The following is an 18906-nucleotide window of genomic DNA, read 5'->3' as shown; positions in this document are numbered from 1 at the left end:
CAGCCCAACCACAGTCTTGCCTCCTTCTGAAACTGCCTGACCAGTTGGCCCACAGACGGACTCCGCTCCTTTTCTCTCACTGCCCTGGCTGCTTGAGTGACAAGTTGTAGGGGTCTCTCGAGGAAAAGAGTCAGTGGAATGAATAGATATCTACATATGAGGCATTAGCATGGCTTATAGGCTGTGATCTGTGTCCACGAGGCGGATGTCTCAGCAGTCCCAATCCAGCGCTGGAGTCTGGAGGCTCCTGGGGAACTGCTGGTCTTCAGTCTGCACTGGGATCCTGAAGAAGTGGGCTCTAACACTGAAGGAATGTCTCAGCTGCACGGTAGATGCCCCTGCCAGCAAGAGTGAGGGCGAGCAGACAAAGAGCAAACACTCGCTTCCTCCTCCCATGCCCTTGAGGGTCCAGTCAGCGGTGTTCCCAGCCGCTTTGGTTAGTTCCAGATGTAAAGCTAACAGTAACTTAGCTGCCACACACATATAGTCACCACTGGCTCTTCTGTAGATGGTGCAAGCTTTGGTCCCCTCCCGAGTATCTTGACCCACTTTTCAGATTCCTGTCCTAGCTTCTGGGAAAGATGTTGGTGGGACCACCAAACATGCTCCCACAGCTCGTTCAAACCTGCTCCATGCTGTCCCCAAGTTTCTCTCCCTTTGCAAACACCACGGATCTGCAGTGAGGGACTCTGTTGGGAGCTGTAGTAACTAACCCCTTGCTATGGCTTTAGATGCACCTCTGGAAGCCTGTGGGAGGGGCGCTGGACTGGAGGGAGCACAAGATTCCTGGCACGATCCTGCTTCCCTGGCCAGTTCTCAAGGTGGGCTGGCAGACAACGGGCTCGTGCAGGTTCCCCGTCTGCCGGGGTATCCAGACACTGTCTGTCTGTCCTCAGGCCACGCATTCATGAGTCCCTGTGCCCTAGAGGGGTCCATAGACCCTCTGTACACCGCTGCCCAGTTACAAGACCGAGGCTTGCGGCTCAGTTGGTAGAGAGTCAAGCTGAGGCGCTACACGGTGACCACCTGTGTAACAGCTGCCCAGCAACTGCCTTAACACTGAGCCCCTCGACCTTATTGGGTTTGGTTTTGTTTTTTAAAAATTTATTTATTATATATACAATATACAGTGTTCTGACTGCATGTATGCTTGCACACCGGAAGAGGGCGCCAGATCTCATTACAGATGGTTGTGAGCCACCATGTGGGTGCTGGGAATTGAACTCAGGATCTCTGGAAAAGCAGTCAGTGCTCTTAACCGCTGAGCCGTCTCTCCAGTCCAGTTTTGTTTGGTTTTTAAACCTGATTTCTCTGTGTAACAGCCCAGGCTATCCTGGAACTCACTGTGTAGACCAAGCTGGTCTTGGTCTTGGTCTCTTCCTCCCTCCCCCTCTGTCCCTCCCTCTGTCTGACTCCCTCTCCCTGCCCTCTCAAAATTGCATTGTGTATGTCTGCTTGGCCTGGTCCCTGCTTTGAACTCAGCTCCAGATGCTAGGATTACAGGCATAGTTTCCCAACCTTTTTTTTTAGTGTATGGGTATTTTGCATGTATATATGTGTGTGCACCACATGTGTGCAGGCTGTGACGGCCAAAAGGGGGCATCATACCCTCCAGAATCTGAGTCACAAGTGGTTGTGAGCAGCCATGTGGGTGCTGGGAACCGAACCCAGGTCCTCTGCAAGAGCAGCTGGTGTTTTCCTTTTTCTTTTTTGTTTTTCAAGACAGGGTTTCACTGCGGCTTTGGAGCCCGTGCCAGATCTCTGTAGACCAGGCTGGCCTGAACTCAAAGAACCGCCCGGGGCTGGACTGAAGGTGTGCGCGCCGCTGCCTGGCTCCCACCTTAGTTTTGAGACGAATCTTTTGACTTTACCTGAGACATAACTATTAGGCCTTTGCCTCCTGCGTCTGCCCTCCTAGTTCTGGAGTTAAAAGCGCAGGTGTAGCTCTGTGGTCTCGGTTGGCGCCAGGCGAAGGACAGTGGCAGAGGTGACCCTACAGCCCTCAGGAAGCCACAGGAGCCACGGGCGGGCACCCACAAAAGTGAGGCCCCGGGGGCAAAGGCTGCGCCTTCCCCTGGCGGGACAGCCCGGAAGTGCGTCCTGGGAGTGTGCGCCGGGGAGGGGGGCACGGCCGGGGTCACTGGGAGCTCGCACGAGCCCCCTCCGGGACACGGCGGCAACCCCGACCCGCCGCGGGGCACCCGGGCCCGAAGCCAGGCGCACGGAGACGTCGCCAGCGCGTCCTGTACCGCGGGCTCGGAGCCTCCGAGGACGCAGCAGCCCGGAACCCTCCCCGGAAGCAGATGTCAACGTCTTCGGAATCGACCCAGCGTCGCCGCCGGAAGGGGTGGTGCGCTTCCGGTCGCGCAGGCGCCGTAGGTCCGCACATGCGCAGTGCTCCAAGGCGACGGGCGCAGGGTGACCCCGAGTGTAGAGACCCTGCCGCGATGCTGAGCAGGTTTCTGGGCCCGCGATACCGGGAACTGGCCAAGAACTGGTGAGGAGGCCGCCCACCATCCCCCGTATGCTCTGGGTATAGAGGGGGAAACTGAGGCCGGGGCAGCTGAAGGACTCGGTGCAGGTGGAGCAAGCATCCGAGGTCAGTCTGAGCTGCTCCCAGCCTCAGTTTCCCCAGCCCGACCTGAGGATCTCTGTGTGGTTCGGGTGGGTACCCTGCGCGCCTACGGCTCGGGACTCAACCTAGTACCTTGTAGCCCTTGACTCTGGTTTTAGCGTCTTGATTTTCTTTGGAACAGGGTTTCCGTAACCCAAATTGGCCTCGAACTCCCAGCAATGCCCCTGTGTCACCCTCCTTGAATACTGAAGTCACAGGCACCCACAGTCACCGAGTGCTCTGTTTGCATGCAAGCCCATGTGCCGTGTTGCCTGGGAGCCGCGTGGGCGAGAAGAGGGCGTCGGATCCCTGGACCCAGAACTAGAGATGGCTGTGAGCACCGTGTGGGTGCTGGGGATCGAACCGGACCCGGGAGCATCTCGCCAGCCTCCTTTGTTCACTTTTGAATGTTGGCTCATTTCCGACTTTTTGTATATGTGTGTCTGTGTTTGTGTGCTCGCGAGTGCAGGTGCCCGAAGGGGTTGGATCCCTCGTAGTTGGAGACTTGGGTCTTGTGCAGGAGCAGTGACCCCCACGACTGAGCCATCTCTCCAGCCCCCACCTCCCAGCTTTAACATTGTTACATTTAATTTTAATGTTTACCTTTTTAACAACGGGAATGAGATGCAGACCATAGTAGCACTGTTGTCCAGCTCGTGCTTCTGAGGGACACCCCCAGCCCTCTGAAACGGTTGTCACCCAGGAGTGTTGAGTCTACAGCCGTGGCCCATGCAGCGTGCGTGAGGCTCGGTCCCAGTCTGCAGTACTTAGCGCACACGTCCCTGGCATCGTGGTACCCACTTAGGAGATGGAGGCAGGAGCACGAGGAATTCAAGGCCAGCCTTGGGTACCAGGGGTTCCATAGCAACAAGCAACAAAGTGTGTATATTGTACAAGTTATCAAATTAACACTACAGTCCCGAAGTTACAATTCTGAGGTCTCAGGGGCCACTCCTAGTACCACAGGCCTGTCATCACGGCACCAGGGATATGCAGGCAGGAGAACCAGAAACTCACGGCTATCCTCTGATACATAGTGAATTCCAAGCCGGCCACTGTACCACCGGCCTGTCATCACAGCACCAGGGATATGCAGGCAGGAGAAATTCCAAGCCAGAGTGGGGTACATGGAACCCTGTCTCAATAAATGGATGATAGATGGATAGATACGTGGATAGATGATTGCGGATAATGCATTAATGCCTATAGGTATACCACTGTATCAAGAAATAGACTGATAAATACATGGGTTCGTGATTTTTTAGATAGATCCGCGTGACCCCACAGGGTAGGCTGATGGCAATGTGGGTTTTGTGACTGCTATACCTGTTGGGAGGCCACGTGTGGGGCACACCTGTAGGAGGTATTATTTGTGTCTGAAGTTTGGAGGCGACACCCTGGGTGTCTTGGTAGAGGACAGGGGAGTTTCTAGCAGTGTAGCTGGGTGGCTGGTATCTTCATGATCTGCATAGTTAAGGTTCGCAGGCTCTCTCCAAACTTCACATGGTCCAGTGACCTAACCAACTGGGTCAGTGTGAACCAGACTCCCAGCAGCCTGGGTCTGTTGCCCAAAAGGGGAAGGTCTTATGATGAACTAGTCCCAAGTTACCTCATGCAATGATTTCATGCCCAGAGCTTGGAATTCAAGTTCTTTTGTCTTTTTTTTTTTTTTTTTTTTTTTTTTTTTTGGTTTTGTTTCTTTCTTTTTGAGACAGTTTCTCTATAAAATAGCTCTAGCTGTCATGGAACTCAATCTGTAGACTAGGCTAGCCACAAAATAACAGAGATCTGCCTGCCTCTGCCTCCTGAGAGCTGGGATTAAAGATGTGTGTCCCCTAGTTCAAAACTTAGGCTAGTTTTGAACTCAAAAGCTTTCCTGCCTCAACTTCCCAAGTGCCCTGTGGTCAGGCACTGGGAAGGCCCTTGGTTGACATCACAGTGTGGTATCGTGGGAGAAGGCTTTCAAAGGGTAGCTCACCAGGAGTGTCTAACTGCCTCTGTCCCCCTAGGATCCCCACGGCCAGCATGTGGGGTGCTGTGGGTGCCGTGGGGGTGGTATGGGCCACAGACTGGCGGCTGATCCTGGACTGGGTACCTTACATCAATGGCAAGTTTAAGAAGAATGATTAGGCAAACGTCTGCCATGCACCGTCTCCCTGGTGAGTCTGAGTGTTGGGCCTGACTGCTGTGGGTTGGGAGTTCTGTGGCCTGGAGGTAGAACAGGGGATACCTAAGACCTCTCTACTACCCAGCATTATGGATCCTGGACACATCCTCAAATGAAGGACTGGCAAGGCAGCTCACAGAGCTGCTGGGATGCAGACACCCATTATACAGATGGGAGAGTTGAGGCCCCAGGCCTGTTGGAATGTGCTGAGGGTGTGCAAGACTATCTTCATCTAGCCACAACAAACTGGCTATTTTTCTTTTGCTGGTAGCTTGTTGCCACAGGACAATCCAGTGTAGACCACTCATGCCCCAGTGTGTGTGCGCGTGCGTGCGTGCCTGTGTGTGTGTGTGTGTGTGTGTGCACGTGTACAGGTATGGAGGGACCGAGATGGGTGTCTTCCCCTATCTGTCTGTACCTTATTGCCTTGAAACAAGGTCTCTCAGTGAACCTGAAGACTGCCACTTTGGCTCGGTTATTTGGCGGCAGTGACTTCGTGGGATCGGCTTGTCCCCGCCTCTCTCTCCGGGCGCTGGGACTGCAGGCTGTCCCTGGCTTTTCTGTGGTTCCAGAGGCTTGAGGCCAGCTCCTCAGTGTTGCACAGCAGCCCTCTACACACACATCTGCAGTGCCCACAGCCTCCACAAGAGGGCACCGAGCCCCTGGACCTGGAGCCCCTGCTGGTTGTGAGCCCCTGAGTGGTGCTGGGAACTAAACCCGGGTCCTCTGTAAAAGCAGCTGCTGCCTCACAGCTGAGCCATCTCCATGCCAACCCTACAGGTGTCTTGTGGAACCCCGAGCTCATGGTTGGCTAGACTGGCCAGCCAGCCACGTGTTTTGTTGTTTGCATGTCTGTTGGAGATGGAACTTCACCTGGTTTTTTGTTTTGTTTGTTTTTTTTTTTCGAGACAGGGTTTTCTCTGTATTGTTTCAGAGGCTGTCCTGGGACTCACTCTGCAGACCAGGTTGGCTTCGAACCCACAGAGATCCGCCTGCCCTCGCCTCCCGAGTGCTGGGGTTAAAGGCGTGCGCCACCAACGCCTGGCTGGAACTTCGCCTGGTTTTTTGTTGTTTTGGGTTTTTGCACGTCTGTTGTAGATGGAGCTCAGGTCCGTGTGACTCTGTGGTAGGCACTTACTTACCAAGTGTCCCCACCACCACTCTCGATCCCCATCTTTCAGACGAGGACCTGTAGCCCGTGTGACACGGGCCCCTGGGCTGGCTCCTGGTGTGCTCAGCTCACCCTGTGCTGTCCCCTCCCTCAGGTCACAGCCTGCTGCCTCGGAAACGGCTCATCCCGGTGGAGGAATGAGGAAGCCTGCATCATCCCGGTCGCTCTGAGGTTACGGACACACGGGCTGCCTTATTGATGGGTGTAGCATTAAACCTTGTTCTCACACCTCTGACGCCTCATCTCCTCCTCAAAGCTTCCCCACCTCAGGGCTCGTGTCAGCACCCATGTTTGGACATCTGGGAGTCTTGGATGGCATGCAGACATCCTTACCACACTCAAGTGTTTCCAGATGGAAACTGCACTGTGTTTTCTGGGGCTGGCCCGTCTTTCACATCGGTGTTCAGGGTTGTTCCAGCACCATGCCTAGCAGAGCAGGGCTTCTTCCTTCCTGGTTCAGTTGGTTTGGGTTTTGGTTTTGAGACAGGGTTTCTCTATGTAGCCCTGGCTGTCCTGGAACTCGCTCTGTAGACCAGGCTGGTCTTGAACTCAACAGAGATCCGCCTGCCTCTGCCTCCCGATTGCTGGGATTAAAGGCTGCGCCACCACTGCCCTGCTTAGTTTGTTTTTGAGATAGTGTCTTATGTAGCCCAAGCTGGCCACAAATTCAATATGTAGCCAAGGCTGACCTTAGCTAGGATAACAAGTGTGTACCGCCAGGCCTGTGTTTGCGGGGCTGAGAATGTCCCAGAAGGGCCCCTTGTGTGGTGAGAGCTGGGCCAAGTGAGCCACAGACGCAGCCCTAGAAAGTGGTTCTGGTAAGAAAAAAAACTGCCGTCCACCCTGGCACAATGGTACACATTTTCCTCTAACTACTTTAAAGGGTCTTTGTGGTTTTTGCTTTTTTGTTGTTGTTGTTGTTGTTTTGGTTTTACGAGACAGGGTTTCTCTGTATTGTTTTGGAGGCTGTCTGTCCAGCCCGGCCTCAAACTCACAGAGATCCGTCTGCCTCTGCCTCCCGAGTGCTGGGATTAAAGGCGTGCGCCATCACTGCCCGGCTTAAGGGTCTTTGTTTTTAAAGATTTATTTGTTATGTATACAGTGCTCTACCTGCATATGTCCCTGCAGGCCAGAAGAGGGCGCCAGATCTCATTACAGATGGCTGTGAGCCACCATGTGGTTGCTGGGAATTGAACTCAGGACTCTGGAAGAGCAGCCAGTGCTCTTAACCTCTGAGCCGTCTCTCCAGCCCCTCTAACTACTTTATTATCTGCTGCTGCCAGATTCTTGTGAGTTCATTCAGTGTGGGGTATGTAGTGGCTTTTTGTCTCGCTGGGGGATCAAGAGTTCAGTCAACCTGGAGAGGCCAGCCTGGGCTACATGAGACCTGGTCTCAGAGAGTCGGGGTGGGAGGTGACTAAGAAGGCACTGGAGATGGCTCCATGGTAAAGGATCCAAGTTCAGTCCCAGTGCCTAGAGAGTGGCTTCCGCCTCAGGGCATCCCACACAGATGCACAGTTGAAGCAGACAGACGTGGAGGCAAAGTCACTCTACTAAAGAGAACTCAGCGCAGGCCTGGCCTCAGCCACTCACGATGCTGCAGGAGTAATGTAGTGACACTTGATCTCGGGGGTTCAGACTCCATGCCTGGAAGGTTGAGGCAGGATGGGGCGACGGACAGCCTGGGCTACAGAGCATAGACTGTCCAAGTTAAATCGAGGCTGGGGTGTGGTTCCATCAGACCTGACCACTGGCGTTCAGCCTCTGGGACGCGTTTCAGGCAGGCAGGAAGTGAATGGGAAAACTACAGGTCAGAAGCCGGGCTCTGGGGTCGATTCTGCCACTGGCTCAGCACGAGGTCGTCCGTCCCCCGCTTTAAAGCAAGGTTGGGAACCCTGGGCTACGAGAGACTACTCGTTTAGACAAGCGGAAGTAATACAGTTCAGTAACCTGCTTACCAAGCAAACAAGAGAACGTGAACCTTTCCCCAGCATCCACAGAAAAGTTCAGCAGGACACATGCCTGTAACCCCGGGGACCTCCCTAGCCAGTCAGTTCAGGCAAAACGGAGTTACAGGCTGGGAGACCCTGCCTGGAAAATTAGATGGCGGATCTCTCTACAGAGCGAGTTCCAGGACATCCTCCAAAGCCGCAGAGAAACCCTGTCTCAAAAACCAAACAACAAAAAAAGTTTTGGGTGAAGCCAGGTATGGTGGTGCACGCCTGTCCTTCCAGTAGTGTGGGAGGCTGAGGCAGGAGGACTGGAGCTGTACCAGATCACGGTCCCAGGCGCCAGGCCAAACGCTCCCCGCGCAGGTGCAGCCGAGCACGGCCCCGGACAGAAGCGCCTCCCGGCGGTAACAAATCCACCGCGGCAGGGACCTGTGCAGGACTCAATTTGCATGTGGAGTCCAAGCGCAAGGGCGGTCGCTGTGCCGCCCCCGCCACGCTGATTGGCCGCCCAGTCTCTGGTACACGTGAACGAAGACATCCTGAGTACTCTGATTGGTCTCGCCACGGCGGGGCGTGTCCTACTAATGAGCCTAGGCGGGGCCCGTAAGGTACTCTTGAGCGGAAGAGCCCAGAGTGCTCCGATTGGCCTCTTCGCCGTAGGGCGGGTCTTGAGAGCGAGTGGGGGGGTGGGACCGAGGCGGCGGCTGCGCAGAGCGTCCGCGCGCCGTCAGACAAGTCCCACGAGTCGGGAGGGGCGGGGCCAACGCCGCGACTGCGCAGACGGGCTCCACTCGCGGGCGGGTGGGCGGAGCGGCCCCCCTAGCGGGGGCTGTGAAGCGCGGGGAGGGGGCCGAGCGGGTGGCAAAGCCGGCGCGCGCCCGGCTGGGGGCGGAGGGCGGAGGCCCGTGGGTCGGAACAGCCGCGGCGAGTAGCAGTGGCGGCGGAGGGAACCGAGACGGCGACGATCGGGGGGTCGCGAGTGGCGGCGGCGGCGGCAGCGGCGACGGCGGGCCCGGAGGCGGGCGGAGAGCCGGGGCGCAATGGAGCGGAAGAGGTGGGAGTGCCCGGCGCTCCCGCAGGGCTGGGAAAGGGAAGAAGTGCCCAGGAGGTCGGGGCTGTCGGCCGGCCACAGGGATGTCTTTTACTATAGGTGAATGAGCGCGCCGGCCGCGCAGGGCCCCAACGGGCGCCTCCCAGCGGCCTCTGCGGCGGCCCGGGCGCCCCTACTGCGGGCCGCGGTCTGGGCCAGGCGACGTGCGTCCGAGCGTGCGTCCTACGCGCCAGCTGTGGCCAGTGCGCACGCGCCTTTCTCGGCTCGCCGCCCAGTGCGCGTGCGTCCGGCCCAGCGCGGCTGTCACTCGGCGCGCGTGCGCACCGCTTGCCACAGCGGCCTCGTGGCCTGGCGCCCGCCCGTGGCGCGAGCTTTTGTCCTCTGCGGAGTCCGGGACCGCGCGCGCCGGCGAGGGGCTCCCGGCCTTGGCCAGACGCCGCTGGGAAGCGGGGGCGGGGGGCTGGACCGACCCTTTGACCCTCTTGGGAATCTCGCGGGGACCATACCGGGGTTCCGGGGAGCAGGGCGACCTTGCCCAGGTGACCTGATAACCCTCAGCTGCATATTTCTGACTTTTTCTTTTCTTACAAAGTGCCCCCCCCCCCGCTTTTGTGGTTCTCCCAAAGCCCTTGCTCTTCATTCGTGCCCCCAGAAGTGACATCTGCCACAGCCGCTTCTGAGCACTGTGAACATTGATTGAACCTTTTGTGTCCCAAGACGTCTAGGTAGTAGTCTACGTAAACCAGGCTGGCTTGCAACCCATGGCGGGGCAGGGACAGCTGACTTGATTGCAGCCGGGCAGCCTGCACCTGCTGTTTATTGTCTGCCCTTAAGTTTTTGTTTTTGTTTTTTTTTTTTTTTGCGGTGGTATAGAGCCCTGGGCCTCGTGCATGCTCGACCAGCGCCCTGCTGCTACGATACCCTCCCAGCATCTACTTGTTGAGCTGGCTGTAGTTGCCCCTCCTGGCTGCAGTCGGGATTGCATGGGTGCTTTGTGCATGTCTCTGGCTGCCCCTTTGGTCTTGTGTAGTCTGGGGTTTGCGTAATAGATGAGGTTGGAGGCCAGTACCTACTCAGGTTCCCTTCGGCTGGGACGAGGGTCGGGCTGTTGGTTCCTAAAGGTCTGAGGGGTTTTCCCCAGTGAGGCAGCAAGTGCATGCGTCCCCTCCTCCTTTCCCTGACTTGCCCAACCTTGACTGGCAAGCTTTCTAAGGCTTGTGACCCTGGGGTTCTGCCCTCTGGAGTCCTTAGGCCATGATCCCAGCTCTGCTACCTTCTTCCTGGGACCCGGCCTGGCCCTGTGGCCCTGCCACTAGAGAGTAGAGCAGAAGTATCCCCACCTCTGTCTAAAGCACAAAGTGGTGAGGCACCTGGTGCTTGGTGTGGCCCAGACAGTGGCCTCCTCCTTTGGGAGTTGGTCCAAAGCCACCTTGCGCCACCCCCCCCCACCACCACCACCCCCCCCCACCCCCCGCTACAAATGCCACCCAACTCACTTGTACAAGACACCCTGTTACTGGGAAAGGCTCTTGTGTTAGGTTCCTCGGGGAGTACCCTCCCACACACTCATTGCACTCTCAGCCGGGACCTGTCCAGGGTATTTGAGTCTGAGCTCCCTGCACCTTCCCTGGTGAGCAGTCAGGTGACTTCCGTGCTGAAGCAGTGTGTCAACAGGGCTGTGCAGGGTTTGCCACACACACCAGAAGTCCTCCCATCCCAGCCACCAACAGCCATTCTCACTTGGATTTGTTATATTTTCGAGGCGGGTTCTTGCTGTGTAGCCCAGGCTGGCCCAAAACTTGGGGCCCCTCCTTCCTCAGAGAAATGTATGTTATGTTTTTAAAATTGATACAGCTTTGTTGAGATGATCCAGCCTGTGTGCCAGAGCCACTTAAGAGGCAGAGGGCTTTTAGCATGTTCAGACAGGTGCTTGCCCAGAGTATTTATCATTTAAAATGAGCCAGGGGCTAAGGCTGGAGCTTGCCCAACATGCGATCAGCCCCATCACCAACAAACACACAAATACCAGGTTGTACTGTGCCTGTCACCGCAGCACTCAAGGTGGAGACGGAGGACCTGATCTCAGTCACCCTCAGCTACAGTCTGGTGCCGCCTTACACCGTCCCATGCTCCCCACCCTCTGAGCACTGCCAATCAGACTTGTGCCTGGCTGGGTCTAAAGCCTGGGACAGCGCGTAGGCTTAGTGACAACCCAGTTCTTTTGGGATCCCAGGCCCTGGCGAGCAGTGTGGGCTCGGATGCCTCACTGTAGGCCGGACACATACCAAGCCTTTGGCCTTCTGTTTTCTGTGTGGTCCTCATTTTGGGGAATCTTTCCTCCTGGCAGAGTGGGTTCTGTGTTTGTCTGGGGCATCATTGTCTGTCTATGCAGGACAGTCCCATGCAAGAGGCTCCCAACAGACAACACCAATCTCAGCTGCAAAGAGTGACAGGGATTGCCAGTGAGATGTACGGTGAGCCACACACTCCCACATTCGGGCTAAAGCAGGGACGGAACCCAGAGCTGGCCATGCCAGCTCACCACACCCGGCCTGTCACCATTTCTGACTTTACTGATAACAATGGTTGTGCAACTATAAAACCAACCCTAGAACATTTCACTCCAGCCCTGACAAATCTACTTATTCTGGAACATTCCTGTCCATGGAGTTACCTATATGATGTAGCCTTTTACAGCTTCCTAAGGACAACCTCCTCAGGGCTCCTCCGTATTGCCCTATGTCAGAGCTTTGCCCTCCCCTTCCGGATGTGGTGGCACTGACTGTCCATCTAGGACCACACAGGCTGCCCCCACCTTTTGCTCTGTGAGTGTTCAGCACAGGTTTGGGTGTGAACCAGCCTTCAGAAGACCTGGAATTTAGCCTGTCCTATATCAATGGGCTCAAGAGAACATGCTGGACCAGGCGGTGGTGGTACACGCTTTTAATCCCAGCACTCAGGAAGCAGAGGCAGGTGGATTTCTTCGAGTTAAAGGCCAGCCTGGCCTACAAAGCGAGTTCCAGACAGCCAGGGCTACCCAGACAAACCCTGCCTCGGAGGAAAAAAAAAAAAGAAACATGGCAGCCCACACTTTGGAGTTGAAGGCAGCACTGACTGTATGGCAGGTTCAAGGCTAGCATGGAGTATGAGACCCTGTCTCAAAATCAGTCAAAAAAAAAAAAAAAAAAACGGGCTCACTCAGTTGATGAGTCTAGCCACCCTGAAGCCATGGATCCTATCTTCAGAAACACTTGAATCCGGACAGTGGCCACTCAGGAGCTGGAAGCAGAATTAGGAATTCTTGGCTGCATAGTGAGTTTTGAGACCTGTCCCCCAAAATAAATGAATACAGCCCTGTAGCCCTACAGATAGGAGATTTCTGGAGAGCAAGGGACTGACTTCTGGCCCGGCAGCAGAGGGGTATGGGCCCGTTAGGGCTTTTTTTCCTGCTTGCTTTCCTTATGACCTTCTGAAACCCTGAGGTGTGGAGAACACTCCCAAGGGTGGTGGATAGGGTGGGTTCTGCTCGGGCTGACCAGCCTCCCGCCCGCAGCCCCAGCGGCAAGAAGTTCCGCAGCAAGCCACAGCTGGCACGCTACCTGGGCGGCTCCATGGACCTCAGCACCTTCGATTTCCGCACTGGCAAAATGCTTATGAACAAGATGAATAAGAGCCGCCAGCGCGTGCGCTATGACTCCTCCAACCAGGTCAAGGTGAGGGTGGTGACGTCAGGGTAGGGGGCGGGCCCTCTGTGTTAACCACCATCGCCATCGAGTCAGTATCTGCTGGCAAAAGCATGGCGCGCATTTGGTTTGGTGGGTGGGAGATCTGCCCGCCTGATCGCCCACCCAACACCATTCAGGCTCTGGCTAAACGCCTCCCTGGCCCCTCCAACCCTCCATGGACCCCGGTCGGAGCGGCCCGCTGCAGAGTCTTCTCCCCCCCAGGGCAAGCCTGACCTGAACACTGCGCTGCCTGTGCGGCAGACCGCATCCATCTTCAAGCAGCCGGTGACCAAGATCACCAACCACCCCAGCAACAAGGTCAAGAGTGACCCGCAGAAGGCCGTGGACCAGCCGAGGCAGGTGAGCCCCCGCTCCCCCCCCCCCGCGTGCGGTTTTAGGCGTCCTCGAGACTCCGTGCAAAAGCTCGCTCTTTAGGGGTGAAAGGAGTTAGTGCCTTGGACGAGATATGCAAGGGTCCCTGCCCCAGAGCTACATTCCCGGCTTCCAAGCCTGCTCGGAAAGCATTTACTCCTTAGAAAGGCGGGCTAGGCTTCGTGGCCCACGCCCTTAGCCCAGCACTTGTGAGTCTGAGGCTGTAGGTTTTAGGCTCAGTTAGAAACCTTGACTTAAAAAAAAAAAAGGTAAGAAAAACTCAACATAACAAAAGCCAAGGCCCCTTTGTGTTTCTCAGGCCTATTTGTAAACAGCCCAGGGCCCCTCCCACCTCTGCCTCTGTAACTTTGCCTCTCTCTCCCTAAAGCTGTTCTGGGAGAAAAAGCTGAGTGGCTTGAGCGCCTTCGACATCGCGGAGGAGCTTGTCCGAACCATGGACCTGCCCAAGGGCCTGCAGGGTGAGCTGGGGTGGGTGGCTGGTAGGGCCTCTTCTTTTTTTTTTTTTTTTAAGATTTTATTTATTTATTACATATACACCAGATTGAATTGTAAATGGTTGTCAGCCACGATGTGGTTGCTGGGAATTGAACTCAAGACCTCTGGAAGAGCAGTCAGTGCTCTTAACCTCTGAGCCATCTCTCCAGCCCGGGCCTCTTCTTTTTTAAAGATGCATTTGTGTGTGTGTGTGTCTGTGTGTGTGTGTGCCTGTGCGAGTTTGTTTGTACCACATGGTGCAGGTGCCAAAGGAGGCCAGAGAGCGTCGGATCCCCTGTGACTGCAGTTAGAGGCGGTGGGGAGCACTCCCAGGGCCTCTGCAGAGTAGTGAGCACTGTTATGCCAGCCCTCCCCCCCAGAATCTCAGTGTGGGCCCGCAGGCCTCAGCTCACACACATGCCTGTCTGCTGCCTTCACCTGGGGTGCCAGGCTTTGGTGGGGCCTCTGGATCGGCTCCGTGTCTTTTGACAGAGACTGGCCTGGGGTGGGGTCATGGCTCCCAGATGGAACTCGGAGCCCATGGGAAGTGGGAGAACCTTTACCTTCCCGTGCCCCTTCCTCACCGCTGTTCTCCCACAGGGGTGGGCCCAGGCTGCACAGACGAGACTCTGCTGTCAGCCATCGCCAGCGCCCTGCACACCAGCACCCTGCCCATCACCGGCCAGCTCTCTGCAGCTGTGGAGAAGAATCCTGGCGTGTGGCTAAATACCACCCAGCCACTTTGCAAAGCCTTCATGGTGACTGACGACGACATCAGGTAACTGGAGGCCCCATGCCCCTCCTCGTCTCCAGTTAGTTATATAAGGCGGGGATGCAGGGCAGGCCAGCAACTACCTGGTTCCTCGGATTCCTGAGGGCCTGGGTAAGACAGTGAGGTTCAGGCTTGCTCAGTAACCATGACTACCACAGGCCCAGATGATTTGGGAAACAGAGAAGCTTGGTGGGGCTGGACCCGAGCAACAGCCCTCAGGAAGGGTCCAGGCTGTGAATAGGAGGGGAGGGAGAGGGCTTGAAGTGGCTCTGCACTTCCGTGTGGACCAGGCCTGAGCGCCTGAGACAAGGCCCCATCTCAGACCAGGAGTCAGACAGGGACAAGAGCAGGGCCCGTGGTGTCCCCGGGGCCCTGGATCTGCTTGCTTTGTGTGGACTTGGAGCTGCGTTGGCCCTAGGCTGTGACTTCTACATAGCTTGGGTGCGAGAAATTGAAAGTGTTAGGAGACCGGTGGTCATTCAAGCTGATGGGGGATTCTGGAGTTTGGAAGGGATTGAGGACGGCCTGCTCGTGGACTGGTCACTGGATTCCTTGCGGTGGCCAGCCCCAGCCAGGTGCCTGTCAGCGTGCCTCTTCCCAGGAAGCAGGAGGAGCTGGTGCAGCAGGTGCGCAAGCGCCTGGAGGAGGCGCTGATGGCGGACATGCTGGCGCACGTGGAGGAGCTGGCCCGGGACGGGGAGGTGCCCCTGGACAAGGCCTGCACCGAGGAGGACGACGATGAGGACGAAGACGAGGACGAGCCTGACTCTGAGCGTGTCTAGCACAGGTGCCGCAGGCCAGGGCACGAGGTGTGGCCATCCCCTAGGCAGGCTGCTAATGGCTTCCCTTCCGCCTTTTCCAGATGCCTGGCCCAAGTCCGGGCTGCAGACTGCCCCAGCCTTGCGGGGACCAGGCGGGGCCAGGCCAGCAGGAGGCAGGCCTCCGTCTTCCCAGGGAGCTCTCCGTGGGCCTTGGACTCATTCGCTCCTGCTCCCTGGCAAGAAGCCCCACACTGAAAGCTGAAGTTCGAGGACCCAACTGCGAGGCAGCCTGCACCCCAACTCCTCACCACAGGAAGAGGCCGTGCTCGGCACCAAGGAGCTACAAGCTTTGTTGGGTGCTGGAGGAAGGTTCTGGAAACACACCTCACTGTTCCTGCCTTTCAGTGTCATAGGCCAGGGTTGGAACTGCTGCCAGGGTCTCAGGGTCGCCCAGCCTCCCTGAGCTGAGGGCCAGCAGCCAACCAGGAACTCGCTTCCTTCAATAAACCGATAGTAGGAACTTCTCAGGCCTCTGACTTCACTGTTGTGTGTGAGTCACAGTTCTGAGGGTACCTGGTGAACCCCCAGTGCCTGCTGCCCAGGCTGTGAACCCCCTGCTTCTGGGCCTCAGGGAGGCTTGGGGAGGGGTTGTCTGCCTAAAGCAACGTCACCCATCAGACACTTCAGTGGTTCTACAGAGCCTAGTGTCTGCACCTGACTGCCTGTGTCACACGGGGTCTCCTCCAGACTGGACAGCACCCAAAGCTAGAGCTGGTACCTCTGGCCTGCTGTCACCCACTAGGGCCTCCCTCCCTGCCACTGGATTGTACCAGGGCAGCCTCCTCCAAGATGACACAATTCTGTGGCTGCACTGCAGACTGCTCAGGGAGCTGACAGTTGTGACTATTCCAGAGGACCCAGGGTTTGTAATGTCTCTCCAGGATAGGGAACAATGACCCCAGCATCCATGGGGTGTGAGATGAGGCCTCCCTGAGGTTCCATCCTGTACAGCCCACTAACCTGTCAATCGTCTGCAGAGCTCTAGGATGCCACCATCACCCCTCTGTCTTACCAGAGAGGGGATGCCATCCCTGTCCTCTGCCCCTAGCCCCCCTACTGTAAGACCAGCTTTCCTTGGGCAGGTCTGCATCCTTCAGATAAGACTGGTCCTGCCCTGGTGACTGTTCCCCAATGGGCCTTCCATATGGCCTGCCCAGCATAAGCCACCCTTGTGTCTAGGCCCTGAATCACTGGGGGCCCAGCACCCTTCAGAGGGTTCTGGGCGTGGGCTGAGAGCACGCAAGAAGCAGGCCAGAAGTTGGGCCCCAGCCCTTGGGCTCCCTACAGTCTCCCAGCTCCACAACCATCTGTCACTCTTATCACCCAACAACCCCATGGCCCTCCCACATGACCACGGGCCCTGCTGTCCTGCAGCCACGGCAAACTGCTCGGCTCCCCTAGGTCACGTTTCTGTCCATTGGCCACTGAGAGGAAGGTCAGTGTGGTGTAGATAAAGCTTACCTGCTAGAGTGTCACCAGGCGTGAGCAGGAAATGAAGGCTCAGTCACACTCGAGCCACACAGCCAGGACATGATGCCCGAGAGATGTTGTCAGACGCCCAGAGGCATTGGAGAAAGCAGGGACGGTGAGGAGTGCTGGGGAGGTCAAAGGCTTGTGAGGAGATGGCCTCTTGTGATGGAATATTCTGGAGCTCCATGGATGTATAAATATTTTAGTGCTGGGAGTGGAACCCAGGGAACCATGCTGGTCAAGGGTTAACCTGCCCACCAGGGAAGGTCCTGCAGTCATTTTCAAAAGAGTCAAAGGACTCTGCAAATTCAGCTTTATTAGTAGTGGGTGAGGCTTGGAGTGCCAAGCGTGTTCACATGCTCACACACTCAGAGCCTCGTGTGCCACCGCTGGCTTCAGTGTGGTGACGGGATCTACCTTTGGTAGTGTCCGACAGATTGCACCCACACCTGTATTCAAAGTGATACACGCCTTTAATCCCACGGCATTGGGGTGGAGGCCGGAGAACAAGGTCCCGGGAGTGAATGCAAGTTGTCTTGCTTGGAAGCAAGCGCCTTTACATGCTCTCTTCTGTGCCTCTGAGTCTGCACCATGTGTGTGCTGCACACGGAAGCCAGAAGAGGGTGTCAGCACCCACCCTAGGACTGGAGTTAAAATGGTTGTGAGCCACCCTTGGGTATACTCGGAACTGAACCTGCATCTATTCGGAAAGCAGCCAGAGCCCTTACCCTCTGAGCTATCATCTCTCCCCCCCCCTCCATATTTAGTTCTTAATTTGGAGATGGGGAACAAACCTAGGATCAAGTGTACGCTGGGATGTGCTCTACCCCAGCCCCTGAAAGGTCCCGTCTGTGTAGTCCTATTTGATTAGTTTGTTCATGGTGTGTGTGCGCGCACGCGGTGTGTGTGTGTGCGTGGGTGCCGTCTGTGTACGGTGTCTGGGTGTGTGTGTGTGTGTGCATGGGTGCCGTCTGTGTACGGTGTCTGGGTGTGTGTGTGTGCATGGGTGCTGTCTGTGTACGGTGTCTGTGTGTGTGTGTGTGTGTGGTGTGTGTGCGCGTGGGTGCCGTCTGTGTACGGTGTCTGGGTGTGTGTGTGTGGTGTGTGTGTGTGCGTGGGTGCCGTCTGTGTACGGTGTCTGGGTGTGTGTGTGTGGTGTGTGTGTGTGCGTGGGTGCTGTCTGTGTACGGTGTCTGTGTGTGTGTGTGTGTGGTGTGTGTGTGTGTGTGCGCGTGGGTGCCGTCTGTGTACGGTGTCTGGGTGTGTGTGTTCACTTGCAAGTGCACACTTGCATGCAGGTATGGGCCAGAGCAGCACTCCGGTGTTTTTCTTCAGATATCTTCCTTCAGACCACTCTCAGGGCCAGATCCCCCACCACCTAAGTCTTGGGGGTATGACACCACCAAGTAACTCTTCACCCGGTGAACAAACTGACTGTTCTCCCATGGCTCCTCCAGACTAACGCTCCGTCCCTCACCCTATTCCTAGAACTGGGAGTGTGGGGTGACAGCCCTGAGCCAGTGCAGCCCATTAGTGCGGTGCTGTGACCGGAACCCAGGGCTCCCTCCACACTAGCCAAGAGCAAAGCTAGTGAGTTAAGGCCGTTGTTTTGTTGTGATGTTTGTAGACATAATCTCACTCTGCAGAGCAAGCAGACTGACTGGAATTCACAGAGATCCACCTGCCCTTCCCTCCCAAGCCATGGGATCAAAGGTGTGGGCCACCCCTAGGATTCTTGTCTGTTTGTATGGAGACAGGTCTCTCTCATTCTGCAGCCCCAGCTTTATATAGCCCAGGCTGGCTTTGAACTCAGAGATCCACCTGCCTCTGCCTCCTGAGTGCTGGGACTAAAGGCTTGCACCACGCCCAGTTTTGTGTGTGTATATGTGTGTGTGTTTGAGACAGGGTTTCTCTGTGGCTTTGGAGGCTGTCCTGGAACTTGCTCTGTAGACCAGGCTGGCTTCGCCTCGAACTCACAGAGATCCGCCTGCCCCTGGGCCCCCTCCCCCGTGCTGGGATGAAAGGCTGTGCTACCACCGCCCAGCAGCTCTTCGGTTTCTTCACAACTGTACGTGCTCACGCCTGAGTGCGTGTGCTTGCACCATATGCATACAGGAGCCCACGGAGGTCCAACGGAAGGCTGACAGGGCAGTGATCCCCTGGAAATAGATTACAATCAGCTGAGAGCTGCCATGTGAATGCTGGGAACTGAACCCCAGTCCTCTGCAAGAGCTGTGAGCCTCTTCAGCCATGAGTCCCCTCCAGGATCCTCACACCCTGTCTCTAGCTCAGCTTG

At 56.4% G+C, this 18906-nt stretch overlaps 2 protein-coding genes across 6 annotated transcripts; both read left to right on the top strand.

Moving 5' to 3' along the window:
- The first annotated feature begins 2363 nt into the window (after positions 1-2363).
- LOC101830904 (cytochrome b-c1 complex subunit 10) lies at positions 2364-6180 on the top strand. Its single transcript, XM_005083302.3, has 3 exons — positions 2364-2497; positions 4624-4773; positions 6047-6180. The coding sequence occupies exons 1-2, from the start codon at positions 2388-2390 to the stop codon at positions 4742-4744; spliced, it is 231 nt and encodes a 76-aa protein (XP_005083359.2). The 5' UTR covers positions 2364-2387; the 3' UTR covers positions 4745-4773; positions 6047-6180.
- A 2579-nt stretch (positions 6181-8759) lies between these two features.
- Mbd3 (methyl-CpG binding domain protein 3) lies at positions 8760-15604 on the top strand. 5 transcript variants are annotated; one of them, XM_040738834.1, is made up of 7 exons: positions 8760-9054; positions 12509-12668; positions 12903-13040; positions 13441-13531; positions 14148-14325; positions 14885-15106; positions 15182-15604. In XM_040738834.1, the coding sequence occupies exons 1-6, from the start codon at positions 8945-8947 to the stop codon at positions 15099-15101; spliced, it is 894 nt and encodes a 297-aa protein (XP_040594768.1). In that variant the 5' UTR covers positions 8760-8944; the 3' UTR covers positions 15102-15106; positions 15182-15604. The 5 variants fall into 5 exon arrangements, with proteins under 5 accessions (XP_040594768.1, XP_012978531.1, XP_005083360.1 ...); XM_013123077.3 differs by having other exon boundaries at positions 8762-8958; XM_005083303.4 differs by having other exon boundaries at positions 8764-9054; positions 14921-15106.
- The last annotated feature ends 3302 nt before the right edge of the window (positions 15605-18906 follow it).

Source organism: Mesocricetus auratus, unplaced genomic scaffold (genome assembly GCF_017639785.1).
Source record: "Mesocricetus auratus isolate SY011 unplaced genomic scaffold, BCM_Maur_2.0 Super-Scaffold_100676, whole genome shotgun sequence".
Classification (NCBI taxonomy): domain Eukaryota; kingdom Metazoa; phylum Chordata; class Mammalia; order Rodentia; family Cricetidae; genus Mesocricetus; species Mesocricetus auratus.
Note: the sequence above shows the minus strand (reverse complement) of the source record. Positions and strands in the feature narration are given on the sequence as shown.